The 25,619-nt window shown below is 33.6% G+C and overlaps 1 protein-coding gene across 7 annotated transcripts in view; it reads left to right on the top strand.

The window, feature by feature from the left end:
* Positions 1-25,619, top strand: part of RALGAPA1 (Ral GTPase activating protein catalytic subunit alpha 1) — a 264,118-nt gene that overhangs the window by 37,229 nt on the left and 201,270 nt on the right. For all 7 annotated transcript variants that reach the window (XR_008299366.1, XM_027065594.2, XM_053224366.1 and 4 more), the window contains exons 2-9: positions 5,389-5,499; positions 6,043-6,092; positions 11,622-11,679; positions 16,375-16,418; positions 17,914-18,091; positions 19,551-19,666; positions 21,836-21,974; positions 23,026-23,234. Coding sequence is in view for 6 of the 7 variants with exons in the window: in XM_027065594.2 (XP_026921395.2) it covers positions 5,389-5,499; positions 6,043-6,092; positions 11,622-11,679; positions 16,375-16,418; positions 17,914-18,091; positions 19,551-19,666; positions 21,836-21,974; positions 23,026-23,234 (905 nt within the window). In the remaining variant the exon portion in view is untranslated. The remainder of the gene's footprint in view (positions 1-5,388; positions 5,500-6,042; positions 6,093-11,621; positions 11,680-16,374; positions 16,419-17,913; positions 18,092-19,550; positions 19,667-21,835; positions 21,975-23,025; positions 23,235-25,619) is intronic.

Raw genomic sequence — 25,619 nt, 5'->3', positions numbered from 1 at the left:
ACAGTTTTTTTTCTTCATTACTTTAAAGATATGTATTGTTTTTATTTGCATTATTTCTGATGAAAAATATGTCATCTTTAGTTACTGTGTACCATGTTTTTTTTTTCTTCTAGCTGCTTTTTAATATGTTCTTTTTCTCACTGTTTTGAGCAATTTAATTATTATGTGCCTTTATGATTTTTTCATGTTTCTTGTTTTGGAGTTTGTTGAGCTTCATGCATATGTGGATTTGTGATTTGCATCAAGCTTGAAAATTTTCAGCCATTATTTCTCCAAATATTTTTCTGCCCCTCTTCCTTGGAATTTCAATTACTTTTATGTTAGGAAATGGTTGTATGAAATCTACCATGCAATTAGTAGGTTTTTTCTCCTTAGAAATTTGTTGGTCTTTGCTTTTTATATTTTGAAACTGTTAATGCAAATTTGGAATTAAAAGCTTCCTGGTACAGCCTTTTTTCAAAATACAGTGATCCTCTTTAATTGTAGTAATTCTTGCCTTAATATTTACTTTGACTCTTACCAAGGAATCAACAATGGTATTTTGGTCAATGTCTAAATAATATATTTTTATTTCATTCCTTTAATCATTTTGGTTTAAAATTTTTTTCTTTTTTTTTTTTTAATTTTTTTTTTTAACGTTTATTTATTTTTGCGACAGAGAGAGACCGAGCATGAACAGGGGAGGAGCAGAGAGAGAGGGAGACACAGAGTCTGAAACAGGCTCCAGGCTCTGAGCTGTCAGCCCAGAGCCTGACGCAGGGCTCGAACTCACGGACAGTGAGATCATGACCTGAGCTGAAGTCAGACGCTTAACCGACAAAGCCACCCAGGCACCCCAAAATTTTTTTCTTAATAAATACCTTGTAGCTTAATTTTTGTGGTTGTTTTAAAATGCAGTGTGATTATAACTGTGTCTTAGTTGAAGCATTTAATTTATTAACTTTTTTTTGGTAAATACTGTATTTATATTTCTATCATTTCATTCATCTTTTTGGGGTGCTTTTCTATACTCATTTCTGTTACCATAAGTTTTTCTATATTTTTCTCCTAATGGTTAAACGTTTTATATTTTGTTACTATTCTTAGTGGTAACTCAAAACATTTTAGTAGCATACTAATATTAAATTATAAAGTTCATCAGTATTTCTGTCATCCTCTTAACAAAGTAAGATCTTAAAATAGTCTCTCTAGCGTTTTTGTTGCATCTTTGACATTGTCTATTTTTTTACTTTCTCCTAATTAGTAACCTTTTGCATTAGTAGCTTTTTTAACATTAGTATCCATTTAGATTTACCCATACATTTTGCAGTTTCTTTGTTCATTTTTGCTTTTTGCTTTTCACTCTCCAATGTTAGTTTATTTCTCTTTCAGAATATATCTCTTGTATTTCTTTGAGTTTGAATGAGGGTTTTTAAAAATTTTTTTTTCTTACATTTATTCATTTTTGAGAGAGAGAGACAGAGCACAAGCGGGGGAGGGGGAGAGAGAGAGGGAGATACAGAATCTGAAGCAGGCTCCAGGCTCCCAGCTGTCAGCACAGAGCCTGATGCGGGGCTCGAACTCATAAACCGCAAGATCATGACCTGAGCTGAAGTCAGATGCACAACCAACTGAGCCACCCAGGCACCCCTGAGTTATGGTTTTTGAGTGTTAAACTGTAAGGATGTTAGAAAATGCCTTTTCTTCATTTACATGTTCAGGTTGTTAATAGTTTTCTTTTTTAAAAAATGTGTTCATTTATTTTGAGGGAGAGTGTGTGTGGGGGGGGGCGAGAGAGGGAATCCCAAGCAGGCTCCACATTGTCAACATGGAGCCCTATGCCAGGCTCAAATTCATGAACTGTGAGATTGTGACCTATGCTGAGATCAACAGTGGGGTGCTTAACCGACTGAGCCATCCAGGTGTCCCTCGTGTTCATGTTATTTGAAGTACTTTAGCTGAGTATAGGACTTTAGATTGGCAATTATTTTCCCTTAGTTCTTTCAGTATAAAGTTGCACTGTCTTCCTGCCTCTATTAGGTTAATGAGAAGTGTACTGTTAGTTTTGATATTACTATGTAGGTAATTTTTGTTGGTTTTAATATTTTCATTTTGTTTTTGGTGTTAGGATGTGTCCATGTGTAGATTTGTGTTTATCCTGCTTGGGATTCAGTATGTCATTTTTCATCTTAAGATTTACTTACATATTTCACCAATTTTAAATCATTCTCAGGTATATATATTTTTAATATTGTTTACATTTTTTCTTCCTTCCTGGAACTTTTAAGGTAGTTTGTTATCCTTATCTTTATATTTTCCATCTTACTATTCTCTGCATTATATTCTGAGGAATAGCTTCAGTTCTGTCTTCTAATTTATTCCTTTTAGTTTCCTCCCTTTGTCCTTTTTTCTCTTCTTCCCTTTTCTCAATTTCTTCTCCATTTCCCATATAGTCCCTACTTTTTTTTAGAGCCTAATAGTGTATTATTCATAATTTATCCAGCCTGTTTGTGTGTGCATGTTTTAAAGTTTATTTATTTTTGAAAGAGAGCATGAGCATGAGGTGGGGGGGGGGGGTTGCAGAGAGAGAGCATAAGAGAGAATCCTAAGTAGGCTCCATACTGTCAGTGTAGAGCCTGATATGAGGCTCAATCTCATGATGTGAGATCATGACCTGAGCTGAAATCAAGAGTTTGACACTTAACTGCCTGTACCACCCGGGCATCGCCTGTTTGTGTGTTTTTACTCTCTCCCTCCTCTCTCTTTCTTTATTTTTTTTTTATTTCTTACCCTGTTTTCCCCCACCATGTAAATTTTGTGAATTGGTGATCAAAAATATTTTGTAAAAGAGTTTTTATTTGCTGACTGGTTCATTACAAATAGATATAGAGAAAAACAAAGCAAAAAAAAAAAAAAAAAAGCCCAACAAGGAAATTAGCCTAATTTTGATCCAGTATCTTTTATTAGTAAGTATGTAATTTCCAGGTTTTCCTCACATGCTGTATGAGAAGGAAATTAAGAGAAGTCGTCTTGGCTCCTAAATAAGCTTGTAAAATCTTGAGTTGATTCATGTTTGCTTTTGTTTTGATTTTTTTGTTTTGCTTTGTTATTGTTCTCTCATTTTCTTCTTTCCCCTGGAACATTAGTTACGTTTGAAACATTAATTTCAGGAAATGGAGAGCTAATTATAGTAGCCTATTTTATTTTGATCTCATAGTTCTTTGTTACTCTAAACTATTGTGTGGGAAAAATAGAATACTTTTCCTGTTTTTCTCAGTTGTGTATGCTTTTATTTTGAAAGTTTGTAAAATGTGTTTATTATTTGATGGATCTTGTTCTTATAGGCAGATAATAAATTACTGGTGTTCTATTCCTAATTTTCTTATACATGTATTACATTGGAGGCTGAATAACGTAGAGATTAAGAGCATGGGCACTAGATCCAGGCTGTGTAGGATTTAAATCTCTGTCTCTGCTTCCTACTAGCTGAATTACTTAGACTCTCTATGCCTGTTTCCTCATCTGTAAAATAGGGATAATAATAGTACTCATTTCATAGTGTTGTTGTGAGGATTATAGGAATTAATTTCTGTAAAGCACTTAAAAGAGAGTCTAGCATATAGGAAACATTCAGTTTTTCTTAGCCATTTTGTTTTTCTAGTTCTGTGAAAAGTCACACAGGTATTGTTACAGATAGGAGTTGAATCTGGGTTTTCTGATTCCAGTCTAGAGGAAGCAATGTTTTGCCTGTCAGTAGGTTATGCAGTCTTTTCTAATATAAAAATTTCCAAGCTAATAAATGAATATAATAAAATTAAAATAACTTATTTTAATCAGTAGTAAAACACATCTGAATACATATGTGCTGAGTACTGTGTTAGGTTTTGGGAATGCTAAGATAGACACAATTTCTATTCTAAAGAAGCTGTAGACTAGTCCTGGAAAGAAGACAAGAAAACACTTAAAACATGTGATTTCCATAAGGTAGAAATGTAGAGAATCCAAGGGAATAGAGAGGGCATCCACCCCTTCTTTTGTGAGAGTAGAGCAAAGGGGTAACAGTCTTAGAAAATTCCATAGATGAGAGGTCACTAAAGAATTATGACTATTCACAGGGTAAGCTAATACATGAAAGAGAGTTTAAAATGCTATATGTTGTTACTATGTAATTTTATTCTGAAATCTTCTATTGCTCCTTAAAGCATTTCAAGAAATTTACTGATATTTACCTTTAATTTGAGTTTATTAACGATTGACTTTTTTCTAGTTGCCTTTTTTATATTTATTTTTCATTATAAAATAAACATGTGCTTTTTGCAAGCAAAGTTGAATAATGGGAAGCATATACTTAAGGTAAAAGTTCTGTATTCCCCTTTTTCTTCAACCTTCTCAATCTCCCAGAAAATAAACTAAACAACAAAATGTGTAGTATGTATACATCTGCATAGATATATTCCTTTGAATAATAAATTCAGTCACTTTAGTTTTCAAGACATTTTAAAACATACTTCAAGGCTAGTTTTTCAATTTTATTTTTATCAAAACATTCTAAGCTGTAGCTAAAATGAATTATTTTTATGCATCCTATCATGCTTCATAGTTTCCTCACTTGTTTGTCTTTGCTTATGCCTAGAATGCCCTTCTCATTAAACCTCACCAGTTCATGTTCAAAGTTTTTCCTGTCTTTAAAAGTCTTTTCATATAATCTATTAAGCTTTTCTTCTTTCCCTACCTTCACCCCTCTTTTAGCTTTGAAAGTAATTTTGTGTTTCTAAATTGCTATTGCATTTTGTCACTTCACTTTCAATATGTAATACTTTGTACTGTGCATACAGTTATATGTTTGGCTTTGTGTGCCCTGGACTATACGGAAGATCCCTTAAGAGCAATATTATCTGTATTTGAGCTTTTTAATAATTAAGTGCCTATTTATAAAGCCTGTTGTTAGGTACCTATTTGCTGAATAAATGTGTTTTATAAAATATATAATTACTTCTAGAAATACTGATTTTAAACTGTCTTGGGGATAAGTTGGGAGAGGCATAGCTATGAATTGAAACTAAAACTTCTTTTTTTGGTTTAGCTAAATATCCAAAATAAATTTTGAATAAATCTTTCTGAGACTTTTTGTTTTTTTGTTTTTTGGGTTTTTTTTTTTTTTTTTTTTTTGGAAGCAGAGGTTATGGTAACTTGATTTGACCTGTTTTTAAAATTAAAACTAAAATCTTTGAAGACTAAAGTTGTGAGAACAAGAATATAAATCAATGAATATCTCAAATATTTTAATATGATAGAATTTTAGGAGCAGTTCTTTGACTTTTTTGAAGGAAATTTGCCACTGTGACTCTAACTGAATGTGATTTAACATATATATGTAATCACTAAAAACTGGTTTCCTTTCCTTTTCAGAGAATGCAGAGTCTATAGATCTTAAACAGTTTTTTGACCAACATTTTTCACATATATATTATGTGTTCTTTGAGAATTTTGTGACTATTGAAGCTAGTCTGAAACAGAAAGGTAAGATGTTAAAATTGGTCCTGGCTTATGTTGATGTTTCAAATAATTATCTTAAATATTCACTTAAAAATCGACTCTTGGACATTGGAATTTTGGTGTTTTTTCACTTCTTTTTGTAAAACATCTTTTAGACACCCTCTCACACTTTGGGTTGGTAGTACTATCTTCATTCCTTTGAAAAGGCTTAGAAGATTTGCTTTCCCCTGGTCGGATTGATTTACCTGTTTCCTTACCTTCTTTGCTTTGCTCTTAGGTGCATATGTAAATTGAGCAGTCGTTCTCATACTTTCATTTTCAGAATTCTAAGTTCTCCACAATATATTATTTGTTTTAAGATATAAATATGTAGAATCTAAATTTAATTGTTGAAAAAGAGTAGAGAGAGATGCTATAGTGTTGTTTATACATTGAACAGAATATGCTTTAAATATTTTATTAAAGAATCACTGAGAAAATAATGCTTGAAATATTTTAAGCTTTTTAAGTGGTGGTAATAGGATAAAATGATAATGTTTAACACATTTTTCTGTAAATATATTTTAGGTCACAAATCTCAGAGGGAGGAATTGGATGCTATACTTTTTATTTTTGAGGTAAGTATCTGCCCATCAACTATTCCCGCCCCCCCCCAAATAATTCCTGGAACTTACAAAGGAATATATTGAAACTATAAAGCATGTAACAGAAGACTGAATTTGCCACGCTTTCTAAAAACTGAATCATGTTTTTTTGACCTAAAAATATACCCGACTTAATTCTTAATTATTTTTTGAGATACATGTATTTTTTTTTAGGTAGAAATAGAATTATGTTTTTATGCATTTGACACCACAAACTTGGTAATACTATAAGATAATGGTTTTATAAATTATTTTTCTGTGTAACTTTGGATTGGGTTGGGGCAAGCCTTTATTGTTAAAAATAGAAGGAATTAGTAATATTTGATTCTTTGCTAAAATTTATATTTTATTTTTGGCATCCTGATAAAAATTAGGGTTCCCTCACTTTTATTTATTTATTATTTTTTTTAAATGTTTATTTATTTTTGAGAGAGAGAAAGAGAGAGAGACACAGCATTAGCGGGGAAGGGACAGAGAGAGAGGGAGACACAGAGTCGGAAGCAGGCTCCAGGCTCCAAGCTGTCAGCACAGAACCTGACCCAGGACTCGAACCCACAAACTGTAGATCATGACCTGAGCTGAAGTTGGACGCCTAACCAACCGAGCCACCTGAGTGCCCCTACAGTCCCCTTACTTTTAAAATAACTCCTTGCCTCTTCATTCTGTCTTTCAAGTCAAGCAGTGATAGGAGTATTCTGATCTTTATTGAAAATTCAGATATCTGGAGAAAGCCATGATTCAATCTTGTGACTTCAAGGACAGCAAAGAATTGGGAAATCAGTATCTAAAATTTGAGCTATTTTGTCTGTTGGTAATAAAAGATAATTCACTGTTTTGTATTTTGGGTACTTGATATAGTTTAGAAGAATTTGAACAATCTGATATTTCTTAGCTGTTGATTTAGTTATTGATTTAGTCACAGCTAAAAAAAAAAGTTTTTTTTTTTGTTTTTTTTTTTTAAGAGTTCCAGATGGGAGTAATTGGTGTTGGTACCTATTTTGCAGTTATTTTTCAATAATCAGCATTTAGGAATTTGCTTATGTTTATCTCCCCAGGTGTTTGCATGGACTATTTACAAGGGGAATATTAAAACATAGATATTTTGAGAAAGAATAAAAGCATCAGAAATCATTTAGATTATGTTCTCTAATCAATATGGAATTAAATGAGGAAATCAATAACAAGGAAATTTTGTAAATTCATAAATATGTGGAAATTAGTGAACACACCCCCAAATAATCAATGGCTCATAGTTATGACATACCAAAACTTAGAGAATATAGCTAACCAAGCATTCAGAGGGAAATTTATAGTTATATAACTTAATATGATAGAAGGAAGAATGATGTCACATCAGTTACCTAAGTTTCCACTAAGAAACTGAAAAAAGAAGATCAAATTAAAACCCAAAGAAAGCATATGAAGAACATAGTTAAAATTATAGTAAAAATAGGGGTGCCTGGGTGGCTCAGTCAGTTAAGCATCCAACTTTGGCTTGAGTCATGATTTTGCAGTTTGTGAGTTCAAGCCCCGCCTCGGGCTCTGTGCTGATAGCCTGGAGCCTGCTTTGGATTCTGTGTCTCACTCTCTTGCTGCCCGTCCCTTACTCATGCTCTTGTCTCACTCTCAAAAATAAATAAACATTAAAAAAAAAAGATTATAGCAAAAATAAATGGAAGAAAGTTTTAAAAACTGGAGAATACCAATAGACCTAAAAGTCAGAACATTGAAAGATCAGGAAAACTAATAATATTTAGCCATACTGACTAAAAAGAGTGAAGAATTAAATTATTAAATTCAGGAATTAAAAAGGAATACTACCCACCTTATAGAAATTGTAAGGATTATAAGAGAGTACTGTGACCAACTGAATGCCAACAAATGTCATACTTTTAAATGGACAAGTTCCTGTAAAGATAAAAGCAGTGAATTGATTCAGAAAGAAATAGAAAACTGGAAAGACTTACAAGTGAAAAAATGAATTCATATGTAAATAAATTCCCACCAAGAAAAGCCCAGACCCAGATGACTTTAGTAGTGAATTTAAACCAGACATTTAAAGAAGTATATGAGTTCTTCACAGACTCTTTAATTAATAAAAAAGAGGTGATATTTCATAATTCATTCTGTGAGGCCAGTGTTATGCAACCAAAACCAGACAAAAACATTACAAAGAAAGAAAATTATAATAATATAAATTTATTATATTTTATTATTAAAATATAATAAAATATTTTCATGAGTATTGGCACAAAAAATCCTCAAAAAAAGGTAAATGAAATCAAAATACATATAAAAAAGGATTATACAACATGACCAAATGGGGTTTATCTAAGTATTACAAAGTTTAGCATCTGAAAATAAACCAACTAACATACAGTAATAATAGAATAAAAGACAAAAAAATACATGTCATATCAATAAATACAGAAAAAGCATTTGGCAAACTCCCAGTACTTTTTCATCATAAAACACCTAACAAAATGGGAATAAAAGGAAACTTTGTCCACTTGATATAGGACACCTACAAAAATACACAGCTAAGACCATACCTTATGCTAGGTACGGAGTACCTCTTTCTTAACATTAGTAACAAAAGAGGGGTGTCTACTCTTGCCATTTCTATTGAATATTGTACTTGGTTCTAGCCACGGCAATCAGGCAAGAGAAGGAAATAAAAGGCATCGGGATTGGGATGCCTGGGTGGCTCCCTTGGTTAAATGTCCAACTCTTGATTTTGGCTCAGGTCACAATCTCATCATTCCTAAGATTGAGCCTAGTGTCGGGCTCTGTGCTGACAGCATGGAGCCTGCTTGGGATTCTCTCTCTCTCTTTTTCTCTGTCCCTCCCCCATGCACGCACTCTTTCTGTCAAAATAAACAAACAAACATTTTAAAACATGAAGATTGAAAAGAAGTTAAAAAAAAAGTATCAGCAGAGAAAGCAAGTTAATAATTTCTGGAAAATGTTCCTTCAGACATTCATGATTGCCCCTGTTCAGGAAACTGAGATGGATTGATTAGTTCATAGAAGATCTTTTAGGGCATTCCTTCTATTAAAAAACAATGTTTATTTTCCTGTATGTAAATACATACTGATCAATGGTTTGTCTTTAATGAATGACTAAATTTTCTTACAATATAAAGATGTTAGATATAGGGTTTCCATCTTTTGGAAAAAATACTTAACCTGTGTGCTTATGTTTTGCTCCTTGTAATGGGAATAATAATACCTGACCTCTACCTTGGAGACTAATAATGATTTTTAAAAATTAAGAATTATAAATTAACTGATTTCCTCTTTTTGTAATGAAAAGCACCATTATGTAGTGTTAAAAATATGATCTGGGATTCATAATCTGTTTTCTTCTGTTAAAACTACACATGGTTTCTTTCTTTCTTTCATCTTTATATTAACCGCATAAAAATAAGACATGTTGGGGTGCCTGGGTGACTCAGTTGGTTAAGCATCTGACTTTGGCTGAGGTCATGATCTCATGGTTCGTGAGTTCGAGCCCTGTGTTGGGCTCTGTGCTGACAACTCAGAGCCTGGAACCTGCTTTGGATTCTGTGTCTGCCTCTCTCTCTGCCCCCATTCATGGTCTGTCTCTCAAAAATGAATAAACGGTAAAAAAGATTAAAAAAAATAAAGACATGTTTATTTACATTTTATAAGGGGTCAAATCTGAAGTATAATAGGGGCACCTGGATGGCTCAGTTGGTTAAGCATCCGATTTCGGCTCAGGTTATGATCTCATGGTTCCTGAGTTTGAGCCCTGCGTCGGGCTCTGTGTTGACAGCTTAGAGCCTGGAGCTTGCTTTGGATTCTGTGTCTCCCTCTCTCTCTGTCCCTCCCCCACTCATGTTCTCTCTCTCAAAAATAAATATTAAAAAAAATTTTTTTAATATAAAGTATAATGGTCATAATTTAGGAATCCTTTTGAGTAGTTTATAAACTTTCTCAACTTAAATTTCATTTCTTTCCATACCAAAATAAATAGAATTATGTAATTGTTGGCCAGAGAAATATGAGGAGGGCAAAGGCAAAGAAGTTTGTGTATCTCATGTGGGACCAGCATTTATCTGTAAAGAACTTTATAATTTCTCATGATCCTCTTGTATGAGATGGACTAAAGAAGATCATATTAAATGGAAGATAGAAGTGTAAAACATGCATACTGTATTTTGGGCAGAATAGTACAAAAGTACACATTTTAGAATTAGGCATATTAAGGTTGAAATTAGTTCCACTTTCTTTTTGATTTTTTACTTTTTAAAATTTATTTATTAAAATTTTTTTTAACATTTATTTTTGAGAGAGAGAGAGACAGAGCACAAGCTGGGGAGGGGCAGAGAGAAAGGGAAACATAGAATCTGAAGCAGGCTGTGGGCTCTGAGCTGTCAGCATAGAGCCCAACGTGGGGCTTCAACTCACGAACCGTGAGGTCGTGACCTGAGCCGAAGTCCAGTGTTTAACCAACTGAGCCATGCAGGCACCCCTGGAATTAATTCCACTTTCTAACTTAAACACATTACTTAGCCCATTTTCTCATTTTTCAAATGAGATTAATAAACTTTTTTTAGGATGGTTGTGAGGTTTGATGAGATATCATTATATAAAATGTCTACTCTTTGGCCACTGTGAACATTTGGTTAGTGGAATTTCTAAATAATAATAGTACTAAGAGCAGCAATAACAACAGACACATACAAAACTCATTCAGCAAGCGGATGAGTACTGAGGGCATAGTTTAGCAGCATAGTAAGGCAAGCTGTTGAACTAGAATAATTCACACAGAAGAAATTTGTGAAGGGAATTAAAGGTAAAATTTTGAATTATATGTAAAAAGTGTTTATTCCCAATTGATAGAAGCCTGTGTTGGCTTAAATGTAGGGGTCCTGAATTTTTAAGTATTGTTATTATACCTATAGCCATCATAACATATAATACTTTTGGGTTCACATGAATCAATCAACGCAGTACAAATACTTAATACAGTATAAATACTGATTTGATTTTTATGAAATCCAAATATTTCTCCTACTTTTATAAAAATAGGAAGAACTACACAGAGATAAAATGTCACTAATATTAATATCTGAAAGAATTTAAAACTTATCAGTAATAGCCATAATAGAGAAATTCTAAGAATAGTAAATGATCATTTTGAAAAATGTTTGAGTTAGTATTTAATCAGTAAGGAGAAATATATTTACTTTCCACATCATTGTAAAGATACATTTCATTATTGTCTTGTTCCAAGTCTTAGCATAGCTTGTTGGGTTTTTTTGGTGTTTTCAAATATTGATGACCAGTGCTGAAATAGTGCAAGTACTGTCAGATCAGTTCAAATACTGTTTTGTGTTTGTGATGCTATCTTTTACATAAGAAACTCTTAAAAGCTTATTATAAGCTCTTTGTTTAATTTTTCACATTGCACAGAATGTGGACTCATTACCTGCTTTTCATTCTTTTCTTTGTTTTATTCATACTGATTTTTAGAAAATTTTACAACTTCTTCCAGAAAGAATTCATCAGCGATGGCAGTTTCATAGTATTGGTAAGTAATTGAAATATGTATTTGACATATGACATAAATGATAATGCTCTTTAATGGGCTGGTCATTATTTCAAATGAATTTATGGTTTAGTTTTTAGTAAAAACAATATAAAGAATACTGGACTTTACTTACTGGGAGTATAAGATAAAAATATAGATGAAAGATTACCAGTCAAAAGGCATATTAAATTTCTTTGTTCCTTTACTTTAGCAATGGTGATAAAACTATAAAACAAAAAAATGAAAGTGGGCTCAACCTCAAAATAAACATCTCAGAATCAGAAACGGAAGAGAAATGTAAAGTGCCAAATAGAGTGTGTGTGTGTGTGCGCGCGCGCATGTGCGCGCGCGCACACACGCACAGCACATCTTCTTTATCCATTCATGAATCAGTGGACATTTTGGCTCCTTCCACAATTTGGCTATTGTGCTATTGGCTATTGGCTATAGTGCTGCTATCTACCACTATTATAGTGCTGCTATAAACATAGGGGTGCATGTGCTCCTTTGAATCAGCATTTTTGTATCCTTTGGATAAATACCTAGTAGTGCAATTGCTGGGTTGTAGGTAGTTCTATTTTAATTTTTTGAGGAACCTCCATACTGTTCTCCAGAGTAGCTGCACCAGTTTACATTCCCACCAACAATGCAAAAGGGGAACGCTTTGTCCACATCCTGACCAAGTATTGTAATATTTGTGTAATTTGTAGTCTCTTACTGACCAGTCTAGCTAGGCATTTGTCATCAGTGTTGACCATTTCAAAGAACTAACTCTGGTATTGTTTGATTTTCTCTGTTCTTTTTCTGCTTTCTATTTCATTGGTTTTCATTTTAGCTTTTTATATTTTTTAACTGTTTTGCTTGCTTTGGGTTTAATTTGTCTATTTGTATTTTCTTATGATGGAAGTCTAGACTATTAATTTGATATCTTTTTTCTTTTTTGATACAGATATTTAAGGCAATAAATTTCCCTCTAAGCTTTGTTTTAGCTTATCCTGTAAGTTTTAATGTTGTGCTTGTGTTTTCATTTAGTTGAAATATATATATATATATATATATATATATATATATATATATATGTATATTTAGAGAGAGAGAGCATGCGAACAGGGGAGTGAGTAGGAGAGAGTAAGAGAATCTTAAGCAGGCTCCACACTCAGTGCAGAACCCAATGCAGTTCCCACAACCCTGGGATCTTGACCTGAGCTGATATCAAGAGTTGGACACTCAACCAACTGAGCCACCCCAGGTGCCTCAGAAGTTTTTAAAAACATTTTTTTTTAATGTTTATTTTTGAGAGAGACAGACAGACTGAGTGGGAGACAGGCAGAGAGGGAGGCATAGAATCTGAAGTAGTCTGCAGGGTCTGACCTGTCAGCACAGAGCCTGATGCAAGGCTTGAACTCAGGAACCGTGAGATCATGACCAGAGCTAAAGTCAGATACTTAACCGACTGAGCCACCCAGGTGCCCCAGAAATACTTTTTATTTTATTTATTTATTTAAAAAAAAATTTTTTTAATGTTTTTATTTATTTTTGAGACAGAGAGAGACAGAGCATGAGCGGGGGAGGGTCAGAGAGAGGGAGACACAGAAGTGGAAACAGGCTCCAGGCTCTGAGCTGTCAGCACAGAGCCCGACGCGGGGCTCGAACTCACGGACCGCGAGATCATGACCTGAGCCGAAGTCGGCCGCTTAACCGACTGAGCCACCCAGGTGCCCCCAGAAATACTTTTTAATGTCCCTCTTGGTTTCTTTGACCTGTAGTTAAAGAGTGGTTTTTTGTTTTGTTTTGTTTTTTAATTTTCAAGTATTTGATGTTACCACAGATTTCTTTCTGTTGTGATTTCTAACTTAATTCGTTTTTGGAATTACACTTTATGTGATTTTAGTCTTTTTAAGGTTTTGAGACATTTCGTGGCTCAGAATATAGTCTCTCTTAGATGATGTTCTGGTGTGCTTGAGAATGTGTATTCTGTAGTCATTTAAAAGATTAATGTATGGCAATGATATGATTTTTAAAGAACAAGGAAGTTCTTGAATAAATGGAATCTTACGCAGTATCTATGAATGATAGGCTTGATAGTATAAAAAGAAAAATTCTCATTCAGAATTCCTGTAGGGACTTTTTACTATAGCGTAACAGATTTCTCCTAAATTTATATGGGAAATCACAGGCAAAGTATATGGAAGAGTAAAAGGATGGTAGAAGGAAGATGGTGTTGTTGTATATTTCCATACCCAATAATGCTATAATAATTAAGATAGTGTCACCGTGTAGGGATGGACAAGTGGATAATGGAAAATAACATGGAAACCAGCTGAAGACCTAGCCTTATACATAGAAATTTGAATTATGATTGAGATAGCATTTCATTTCATTATAAACCCTAAAAGAGTTAGTACCACAACTGGCTCTCCATTTGAGTAAAAAAATCTGTTATTGCTATACAGAAATAAGTTTATGATGGGTTTTAGGTCTTAACTGTTAAAAGTAACACTTTAAAACTTTTTAAAGTGACTGTTGGTTTATCTTTATTACTTTAAGGTAGGGAAGTATTAAGAAAAGCATTGGTGAATTGACTATATAGAAATTTAAAACTTTTCTACATCAGAAGATACTTTCTCTCCCAATCAAAAAAAAACATGGCTGAATTGTTTGGAAGTATATATTTCCAATTTAAAGAAGTGACATAGAATTAGTAGGCAGTATGTATAAGGAACTCTCATAGTAAACAAAATAACATAATTGAAAAATGAACAAATGATATCATAAGCAATTTGCAGGAACTTGAATGATGAAAAGATGCTTGGTGTCACTAAGAAACATCAAATGAAGACATTATGAAGATATGTTTTAGAGCTTCCACCAGTATTTTGTGTTGCCAAGAATGTGTTACCATAGCATTCTCATACACTACTAGAAGTACTGCTAACTTTTTCAACTACTTTAGAGAGAATTTTCTATTATTGAGTGAAGTTGCAAGTGAGTAATTTCATTCCTGGTAATATATCCTGGGGAAATTCACATGTCTACAGGAGGTCATGAACAAGAACCTTTATTATAGTATTCCTGAGAATTGCAAAAAATTTGAAAACAAACCAAATGTCCTAACATAAGTAAGATTATTGGAACATAATGGAATAGTAAATATATAGCAGTTAAAGTGAATTAATTAGAGCTATATAGATTAGTGTAGATGAATTTCAGAAGCTAATGTTGGATGTGAAAAATAACTTATAGGAAGGCTTATTTTGTATGATGCATATAAATGTATGTTTTTTCAAAAACTATTAAACTTCAAACTTAACCAGATTTGATTAGTTTTCCACTTATGTTCTTTTTCTGTTCCATAATCCAGTCCATGATGCATTTAGCATATATATATATATATATATTTTTAGGGGAGTTGATTAAAGACTGGGATTTACATAGTATTGCTTTAAGAAAATGAATTTGCTTGAACATAAGAGAATTGCAGATATAACAGTTAAAAAAATTTTTTTTAGTTTATTTTTGAGAGAGAGAGAGAGAGACAGAGTGCAAGCAGGGGTGGAGCAGAAAGAGAGGGAGACACAGAATCCAAAGCAGGCTCTAGACCCTGAGCTGTCAGCACAGAGCCTGATGAGGGGCTTGAACCTATGAACTGGGAAATCATGACCTGAGCTGAAGTCAGAGGCTTAACCGACTGAGCCACCCAGGTGCCCCCAGTAAAAGTTTTATTTGAAATATTAAAGCTTATTTTTGTATGACAACTGAAACTTAACCAAATAAAATATAGGCTTGATCTTTGTGTCTGTGTGTTTTGTATGTGTATAATCTTGAGGTTATTAGAAAGAATAAAAAATACAGTATTGGAAAAAATAGCTGTGGAAAAAAATCTTGTTATTGGTATAAGTTTTAAACATATAAACCAACTCTAAATATTTTATTGATTTATAAATAAATACTCATAATATGAAAATATTTTTGGAAATAATTAATACCAAAATCTGGATAAAGACTGGGACAGTTTTTTTCTGGGGAAGGAAAGAAGGAGAATGATTTGAAATGGTTTCAAAGGAGGCTTCAATGATACTTGTTAGATAAAACCTCATAGATCATGTAAATAAGTGAAAATTCGAAATTATAAGAAACACAGGACTGTGTTAGATATGTTCAGACCAAATGGTTGGTCTCTGGATGGTTATTAATGTAATTTTAGTATTTTATTATAGAATTGAAATATTGTATAAATTAAAAGAAACAAAGATGGATTTGAATATTCTGAAAAAGAAAATTAGTACAATGAAAATGTTTGTTAGGGAATATTAGAGTTACAGAAGTTTATGTGGTTAAATGAAAATTTTCTGCAGTGGTTTTTATTTGTATTAGTGATGGAGGAAGTACTTAATTATATTCTTAGTGTTAAATAAGAGATGTACAGAGATTGTTGTATTAAATGCAGTTTTGTGTTTAGGGTTTGTTTTGATAGAATAAATCATGTCTAATTGCAATAGATGATGTGTTGTAAAGGTGACTTTTTAAATTCCTTTCTGGTCCCAAGATTATGGCCAGAGGGATATCAGGGTCACCAAGAATAACTTGGAGGTTGCCAAGGACTTGTTTTAAAGTGTTTTCAAGTCTGACCGAGAACTCTGACATTTGGAAACAAGTAAGAAAATATGAATGTTTAAAATCATCTCTTCTTTTCAGGATTGATTTTAAAGAAACTACTCCACACAGGAAACTCCTTGAAGGTAAGGTTGTCTTTCTTTTCTATGACTTTTTAAAAACTGAGTAAAGCATATAGTCTCTTGTTCTACTTTTCCTACATCAACTTTTTTCCTAAAGAATTTTGAATTGTTTACTTAATTGAAGTGAATTGACTTAAAATATAGCAACATACTCAGTATGTGTGAAATATGTACTAGGTTGATTAGGCTATCGAAAAACTATTGTTGGGGTGCCTAGGAGGCTCAGTTGGTTAAGTGTCTGACTCCTGGTTTCAGTTCAGGTCATGATCTCATGATTCTTGGGTTTGAGCCCCTCATTGGACTCTGTGCTGATGCTGGGGAGCCTGCTTAAAATTCTCTCTCCCTTTTTCTCTGCCTCTCCCTTGTTGTCTCTCTCTCAAAGTAATAAACTTAAAACAAAGAGAAAAACTGTTGTTTGCCAATGCATTGAGTGATTCACTAGAAATACTTTACTCTCTGATCCCAGAAGATAAAAACTATTTAGTCATTCAATAAATTATTCTTTATATTACCATAACTATGCTTAGATGTAGAGAGAAATAAAGGATCTATATTAAAAAGTTGGTTTTATTTCTTTTTCATTATCTCATTGTGCTGTTATAAGAGAAGCTACCTTGTCTAAAAGCTTCTCATTGTAGGTTAAATGAAAGTTTCATATTGTAGGTAGGTTTGGTGTCAAGGCTTGGAATAACAGCATGAAGGATTAAGTCTTCCTAATTGTTATCTTGTTATCTCCCTAAACTGTGAGGTTGGCAGCTGTTGAACAGCTTTGACAGTGGCCGTTTACCAAGCTGTGGTAGGCCAATTTCCAAAGCTACCAGTGAGGTTAGGTTAGTGAAGAACTTGATGTTTTCCTTGTCAGAGTTTGAATGTTTTTCTATCTTTTCCTGTTCTCTTCATGGGAGAGAATTTATGCATTGATTCAAATATTTGTTGTCTTCTGTAGATGGGTTATTGTTCTAGGTGCTTAGAATAGAGTAATAGGTCACAATTTCTGTTTTGCAGGTTAGCAGCAAATAATAAGTACATGACATAATTTCAGAGAGTGGTAAGCCTTTTAAGGACAAGAACATTAATTTAGCAGTGCACCAGGATCCCCATTACGATTCTTCATTTTACCAAACTCATTATAGCAAGGAACAGTTATTGCCCTCTTTCTTCTTGTATTAGACCATCAGAAATGATTTTCTGATTTTCTACAAATGGAAATTATAGAACAAAGATTACCTTATGGCTTTCAGTAGTAAGAGGCCAAGTTTATTCTGTAGTTGTTCAAATCTATGAATTTAATTTTACAAGTAATGAGAGCTCAATAAATGACATGGATGTAATAGCTCTTCCTCCTTCCCTCCCTCCTTCCTTCTTCCTTTCCTTTCCCTCTTTCTTTCCTTCCTCTGTTTTGCAAAGTAACATTCTCTAATCATCTAAAGAATTTTGGCCTTAAAAGTAAGAAAATATTTCCATTGTAAGTAAAAATACTGTTTTTATTTTATTTTAGATCAGGCGGGAAGGTGTTCGTCTTTTTTTATTATGGTTACAAGCTCTTCAGAATAACTGTAGCAAAGAACAACTTTGGATGTTTTCTTGCTTAATTCCTGGATTTTCAGCACTACAATCTGAACATGGACCTCGAACTTTAGATAATCTCATTAATCCTCCACTCAACCTTCAAGAAAGTAAGATTCATGAGATCTTATTCATTAGTATTTAAAATTTTCTGTGTAGTTAATATAGGTTTAAAATGTCTGTACATTTATTAACTGGGTAATTCAAGGCCATATTGTAAAGTGTAGGTTTTATTATTTTTTAGGTATAATGAGGCCAACAGATCAGATGATTGTCGTTAAAAAAAATATATAGTTACAGTTCCAAGTTACAAGAGGAGAGGGCATGCCACACCAGGGAGGGTGGCCACATGGGGAAGTACCAGGGTCAATCAGGGGTAGGGTATCATAGGCAAGAGCCTATATGATTTCTGTAGGTAGAATGTGTGAGGCAGTGTGAGCAGTTCTGCGGCTCATTTGAATAATTTTAGCAGGCGTAGGTGCAAACGGGCTTTCCCTCATTGTCACTCAGGTACCTGGGTGATTAGGTGAGGGGAATAGTGGCCTTGAGTGTGAGGGCCGAATAGAAGTGGGGAGTAGAGGTGTGTACTCTGGACTGGATGGTTTGCACCTGGAAGGAGTGTTCTCCAGCCCATGTTTATGATCTCTAGGAATTAGCTAGCCAGCCCTGGGAGGGCCATTCTTCTCTCCCTGGCCAACAAGTCTTCTGGCATCAAAGCATCAGAAACACCTGGTTAATATAAGCCATTTTTACATTTATCTTTCATCTCTAATTCTCATATGTCCTCTTGTATCCTTGAGTTAATTTGGATGTACTTTGAAGTACAAGAGTATTTTATTTTGTGCCAAGAGGACTATAAAAAACCTACTTTTGTGAACTTAATTACTGGGCTAATATTTACTGAGAAACAGGTTTAGGAATCTGCCTGTACTAAACTAGGTGCTGCTTAGGAAATATTTAAGAGAATTCAGCTAGTTGTTGGTTTTCTTGAATTTGTGGTTGTTACAATGAATGTTTTTGAATATTTGAAAATTTTTGAAAATGTACATATTTCTTATTTTATACATGGACTTTTGTAATCAAGGAACTAAGATGTTTTCTTTTTGAGAGGGAAATAGCATTTCCTTTTTTGAATAAAGCGTTACCTTAAAGGGTAATCGTGGTCATTACTAGAGTACTCTGTCCTTTAATTGATGAATAAGCTCATTATTTTTGCTGTTACTCATCATACTATGGAATTTTGGAATGGACACACTTAACGTGAATTTTAAAATATCATGAGAAGTTTTTTTTCAAGCAAGATTTACTCTTAAGCCCTTCATATCTGTCTGTCCATCCTTGTCACATTATCTCAGTCAAGGGCTTATGAAACAGCTGTTATTAAACTTCATGGTTGTTGTGATGGATTGTCCGGATGATCTCAGATTTATTTCAAGCTTCAGTCATTAGAATATTTTCAAGCAGTATTTGTTGCATATGTGTTTTACAGTTAATGTTTTTTGGACCACATTATTTCATTGTTAATTTTGTTTTGTAATTATACTGAACATTTCTTTTGTCTTTGGATAGCTCAAGTCACTATAGAGGAAATCACTCCTCTTGTCCCCCCACAATCAGGAGACAAAGGACAAGAAGATCTCACAAGCTATTTTCTTGAAGCACTTTTAAAATATATAGTAATTCAGGTATGTTTTATCTTCTTAAATATCACCCCTCTTACCATCATTTTTCCCTCTCTTACCATTGTTCTGTTAGAGTAGATATTTGCTTATTGTCCTGAAGGAGGACAGATTTTTGCTTTTGAAAATGTATGTTAGTATGCCTTTCCTGGAAAAAAAAAATCATTGGAGGGATTATTAATCCCTTAGGGAGCTAGAGAGAGAAATTTTTAAGTAGACTGTTTCATGTATAAACCTTCTTATGTGGTCCAGTTTCTAATCCTTTCCTTTATAATCAGCAGCTGTGGTCTTTAAAAAAAACAAATAACTGGTTTAGGGATCAACCTGCCAAGAAGCCAGTAGGGAGGTAGGCTGAGAATGGGGTGTGGGTACAGGAATGTAATTTATACTTCAACCTGTTTGTACTGTAAATTTCTAAGTGAATGTATTTTGTAAGGTAACCTCTTCATCTCTGCATAGGAAATGTGCATGTTCTGATCAATGGAAACACTCGCATGTATACATTTCTTGTAACTGTTCCAAACATAAAAATTCCCCATGCCTTAGAAACTAACATTATAAAGTTAATTTGGACCCTGAATGAGATTACCAAGATTTAAATCTGATTCCACATCTTACTGATAGTATGACCTTTGTTAAATTAACCTCTGTAGCTTAAAATAGACATAAAAATAATACATATCCTACTTTGGTGTTTGAGGATTAAATAATTAGTGCAAAGTACTAGAATAAAAAAGTACATGATACAAGTAAGTGTTCTGTGAATAGTAGTTGTTACTGTCATTATTATTACCAGTTTTTCTTTTTTAAAAAACAACTTTTACACTCCATATAGGCTTTTAAATGTTTTGCTGGTTTATTGAGATATAATTGGCATACAGTAAACTGCAATGTTGAAATATACAATTTGATGAAATTTATTATATGTGTACAACATGCAGCCATCACCACAATCAATATAATGACCATATCACCCCTAAAAGTTCTCAGATGCCTTCGTAATATATCCTTTTCCACTCCTGCTTCCTAATCCCAGGCAACTATTGATCTTTGTCACTATAGTTTGCATTTTCCATATTTTTATGTAAATGGAATCCTGTAGTACATACTTTTTTTTGGTCTGGCTTCTTTTTTCCATCATAAATATTTTGAAAATCATCCATATTGTTGTATATTTATAGTTTGGTTCTTTTTATTGCTGACTAGCTTTTCATTGTATGGATATACCACGCTTTGTTATTCAGGTGATAATGAGTTTCCAGTTTTTGGCTATTGCAAATAAAACTGCTGTGAATATTGATAAATAAGTCCTTGTGTATACGTAAAGTTTCCTTTTTTGTGGGTAAATACCATTAGTCAAACAGCTAGGTTGTAGAGTAGGTATATACTGATTTTTTAAGGCGCTACCAAGTGTTTTCCAAATGGTTGTGCCTTTTTACATTCCACTAGCAATCTATGAAACTTAAAAGTTGCATCACATCCTCATCAACAGTTGGTATGGTCAGTATGTAATTTTAGCTATTCTAAAGTGAATGTATAGTGGTATCTCACTAAAGCCTACTCTGCGCTTTTACCATCCCCCTACTTAGATATCTTCTTAGATATCTTCCTCCCCCTACTGAAATTCTCACACCCTGTGTTTTACTGCTCTTTCCCCTTCTATCCTCACCTCCTAACTTCATGGACACTGTCCTCACCTCCTCGTGCTCAAAGTCCCCACTGGGCAACTGCCTCTACTGTGTCCCCTCCATGGAGGCCCTACTTCTTATGCAAGCTCTGATTACCTGCACTTGACTGCCACTGCTTTTACTCCTTCTCTACTCTCACATATACCTATTTTGTATGACTTTTAAGGCTGAATTATTCAGGATGGGGCAATGGGGAAAAGAACATTCATATCTTTGTCATTAGTAGAGCCGAATTTGAGTCAACTTTGAAAATTTTCCAGAGCATACTTTAACTTCTCTAAGATTTTTGAAATATAACTTATATAATGCATTTTCATGGCATTAAACCCTCATTTTAAGATTTGTCCTTTATATATATTTAGCGTGTATATCTTTAGAGTGTAATAGATTAGTGTATTGCTTAAGTAACCTTTTATAAGCTTGTTTATAATAACTAATAACTGTTTCTGTTTCATGGAATGATTCTCATTACATTTTTTATTATTAGGTAAAAAGTTTAGAATGGAAGAACAAAGAAAACCAAGAAAGGGGATTTTCATTTTTGTTTTCACATTTTAAGAAATATTACTTGCCTTATATTTTCCCAAACATCTGCAAGGAGAATAGTTTATATCATCCTGTACTTGGTAAGTAGTCTTTGGAATTTTCTAAAAGATCACATGTAAGAATAAAATGTACTTCATTGTAAAGCTGGCATTTGTTACCTGAAGAAGACTGATAACTTTAATATTTTTATTGATTCCTTAGAAATATACCTTGATTCATACAAAAAGTGGAATTCTATTAATAAGAAAGTTTCACTGAGAGTGAAGAGATTTTTTTTAAAAAACATATTCTTTGGGTCTCACCAATTGGAAAAGTTAACCTACCAGCAATATTTGTGATTATAAATTAAACTTAATTCTAATATTTGGTATGATCCTTAAACTACATTATAAATTTTTTAAGCCCCCCCCAAGGGTTTGATTTAGTATGTCTTATTTAAATTATGTATGAATAATTACAGTGTCATATGTTTTGATGATATATTATCCAGTATTTAGTGGCTGTGCCAAAATGGCTGTGTGAGCCTTGAAACTAGAACCTTCTTGACAAATGTTGGGTTAGAAGCAGACCTTCCATATATAGGAGGCACTGGCAGTCTGTATGTGGAAATGTTCTTTTTGAAGAAAGATTTTGCTGTTTTAAGCTTTGCCAAGTTTAGGCAACTCATAGGTTTAGGCATAACCATTAGAGCTAGTAGAAAGGAATTAAATTAGAGTAGCAGATCTTTGCCATTGAGAACAATATTTACTTTAAAAATATTTTTGCTGTAAAAATCAAGGAAAAATTCTCATACTTTGTATTACTTCAAAATTTGTGTCTCAGTCTTAGGTTAATTGAAGTGAGTTCTCATTAATTTCAAATGGCTCTGGAAGGTTCTCTACTTAGGCAAGATTCATTGAGCTTTTCAGTGATAAAATTGCAAAAACACATTTCCATATATCAGCCATATATGGTTCACTGTTGTAGATTCCATGCTGATATCTAGCAAATTATTTTAAAATGTCATTTTTGTACCAAATCTACTTCTAAAACAAGAGTATCATGACAAGTGTTTTCTCAAATGTTTAAAAATGCATATTTATCTAAGCATAATTCTTATTTTGGTCTTTGTTTTCCTTTTATTTTTCATAGATATCCCACAGGTGAGACCAAAGCCACATTATGTTATGATAAAGAAGGATGCTGAAACCAATGAAGCAATCTATTGTACAAAGGAGCCTTTCATTAAGGCTCGGGTTATTGTCATTCGTTGGCTGGTTTCTTTCTGGCTTGAGCCAAAGCCACATACAGGACCTCATATTCCTGGGATGGAAGGTGAAGTCTTGCCAAAGAATATTCAGGTAATACATCACATAAGGCAAACTTGTTGAAGTTAAAAATGGCTTAAGAGATATGTCTGTGGATTTAAATTGCCTTATGTGTAGAACACATTTAAAGCAAATGATAGTATTTTCTTTGTATAAATGTATTTTATGAATCCAAATTTTAATAATTATTATAGAATTGATAGTTTTTTTAATAAAAAATAAAACTTGGAAGACATAGAAGATAATTCTAGTCATATATGAGTCTCAGCCTTTAATTTGTTTCTGTATTTTATATTAGTTGTGCAGTATTAAAAATATTCTGAATTGTACATACAGACTCTTGCAGTTGGAAGCAATCTGTAATCAAATGGTTGTAGAACCATCATAATTCTTTGTAGATTTCCAAAGCATTCACAGAATGCTGACTTAAAATCTTATCTTCCAGGGTACTTGGCTGGCCCAGTCTGTGGAGCTTGTGACTCTTGATCTTGGGGTTGTGAGTTCAAGCCCCGTGTTGGGTGTAGAGATTATTTAAATATAAAGTCTTGGGCGCCTGGGTGGCTCAGTCATTTAAGCACCCAACTTTGGCTCAGGGCATGATCTCACGGTTTGTGAGTTTAAACCCACATCAGGCTATCTGCTGTCAGCGCAGGAGCCCACTTTGGATCCTCTGCCCCCATATCTCCCTGTCACTCCCCACTTGCACGTTCTGTCTCTCTCAAGAATAAATAAACATTAAAAAAAAATCTTTTTTTAAAAATTTTTTAACGTATATTTTTGAGAGAGAGAGAGCATGAGCAGGGGAGGGACAGAGAGAGAGAGAGACAGAGAATCTGAAGCAGGCTCCAGGCTCTGAGCTGTCAGCACAGAGCCCGATGCAGAGCTCAAACCCACAAACTATGAGATCGTGACCTGAGCCGAAATCAGATGCTTAACCTACTGAGCCATCCAGGCAGCCCCCCAAAAAATAAAATCTTAAAAAAAATAACGCCTTGCCCTCATCTCATTTCCCCTTTTTTCAACAAGGGCACTGAGTCTAGAAATGTGATATAAAATTGTACGGCTATACAATGGAGGGACTAATCTATAAACTTCTAGTATTTCTTAATTAAATAGTTGGTCTTTTTCATACTTCATTATCACTTTCTCCTTTTTCCTCAGTGTGTGTTTTTCCTGAACTTATCTATATTACAGTATTTATTTTATAATTTTTATTTTCCTTTTCTCAGATTTTCTTCATTTAGCTTAAAATATCTTATACTGTGTGTGTTTTTGTATGACTTCTTAAATCTTTCACAAATTAAGTGGAGGTATAAAGTGGATGTTTAATTGATTGGCACTCAGAATATTTCAATTATATTCCCCCTTAGCCTTTATTTATCTGCAGCCGACTATGGGTATGTTTTCCCTAAAACTTTGTTTCAATGTCTCTACACAGAATTATTAAATATAGAAACTCTCAAGCAGAACTATTTTCCATGATCTCAGAACTTAATGCACTAATACATGGAGGTTTTGATTAGGAAGGCATATTTGAGATTATTTACTTAAACCCTCTTGTTTTATAGACGACAAAACTGAGACTAAAAATTGAGTAACTTAATGGAAACGAATTTGCCATACCATGATATAGTGCTACTACTATCATAACATGGTAGTAATTTCCTTATCACCAACCTTACTTTATCGCTAGTCTTAGGCTTCATCTTTAGTCATGGTGAAAAATCTTTTAAGTTAGTAGAATATAGAATGTTCTCTTGAGTTTGTTTCTTTCTTTCCTTCCTTCCTGCCTGCCTACCAGCCAGTCAGCCTTCCTTCCTTTGTTCCTCCCTCCCCGTTTCCCTTCCTTCCTTCCGATTTTATTTTTAAGTAATCTCTACATCCAGCATGGGGCTCAGACTTAAAACCCCAAGATCAAGAGTCACATATTCTACCAGTAGCCAGCCAGGCACCTCACTCTTGAGTTTTTTTTTATATTTTCTTTAGGCGTCATTTCTACTTCTGTCATAATTTTTTTTTTGCCATTCCTTTGTTTTTTTGTAACTTGTTTGTACTGCAAACATTCTAAAAGCAAATTATAGGTGGATAGATGATTAGTGAGTATCACTATATTACTTATGTGATGAATTATTTGGATTGCCACTTAATTATTTAGAATGGATTCTAAATGAAATCTATGCCTGGGGTGCCTGGGTGGTTCAGTCCATTGAGTGTCCATCAGATTCTTGATTTTGGCTCAGGTCATGATCCCAAGGTTGTGGGATCAAGCCCTGCATGGGCTCCATGCTGAATGTGGAGTCTGCTTAAGGTATTCTCTCCCCACCCCACCCTCGTTCTCCTTTCTACCTGTCTCCCCTGCTCACTCACTCTCTCTTTGAAAAAAAAAAAAAAAAGTCGATGATCTATGCCCAGTTTTAA

This window comes from Acinonyx jubatus, chromosome B3, assembly GCF_027475565.1.
Source record: "Acinonyx jubatus isolate Ajub_Pintada_27869175 chromosome B3, VMU_Ajub_asm_v1.0, whole genome shotgun sequence".
Lineage (NCBI taxonomy): Eukaryota > Metazoa > Chordata > Mammalia > Carnivora > Felidae > Acinonyx > Acinonyx jubatus.
This window is presented reverse-complemented; position numbering and strand designations above follow the sequence as displayed.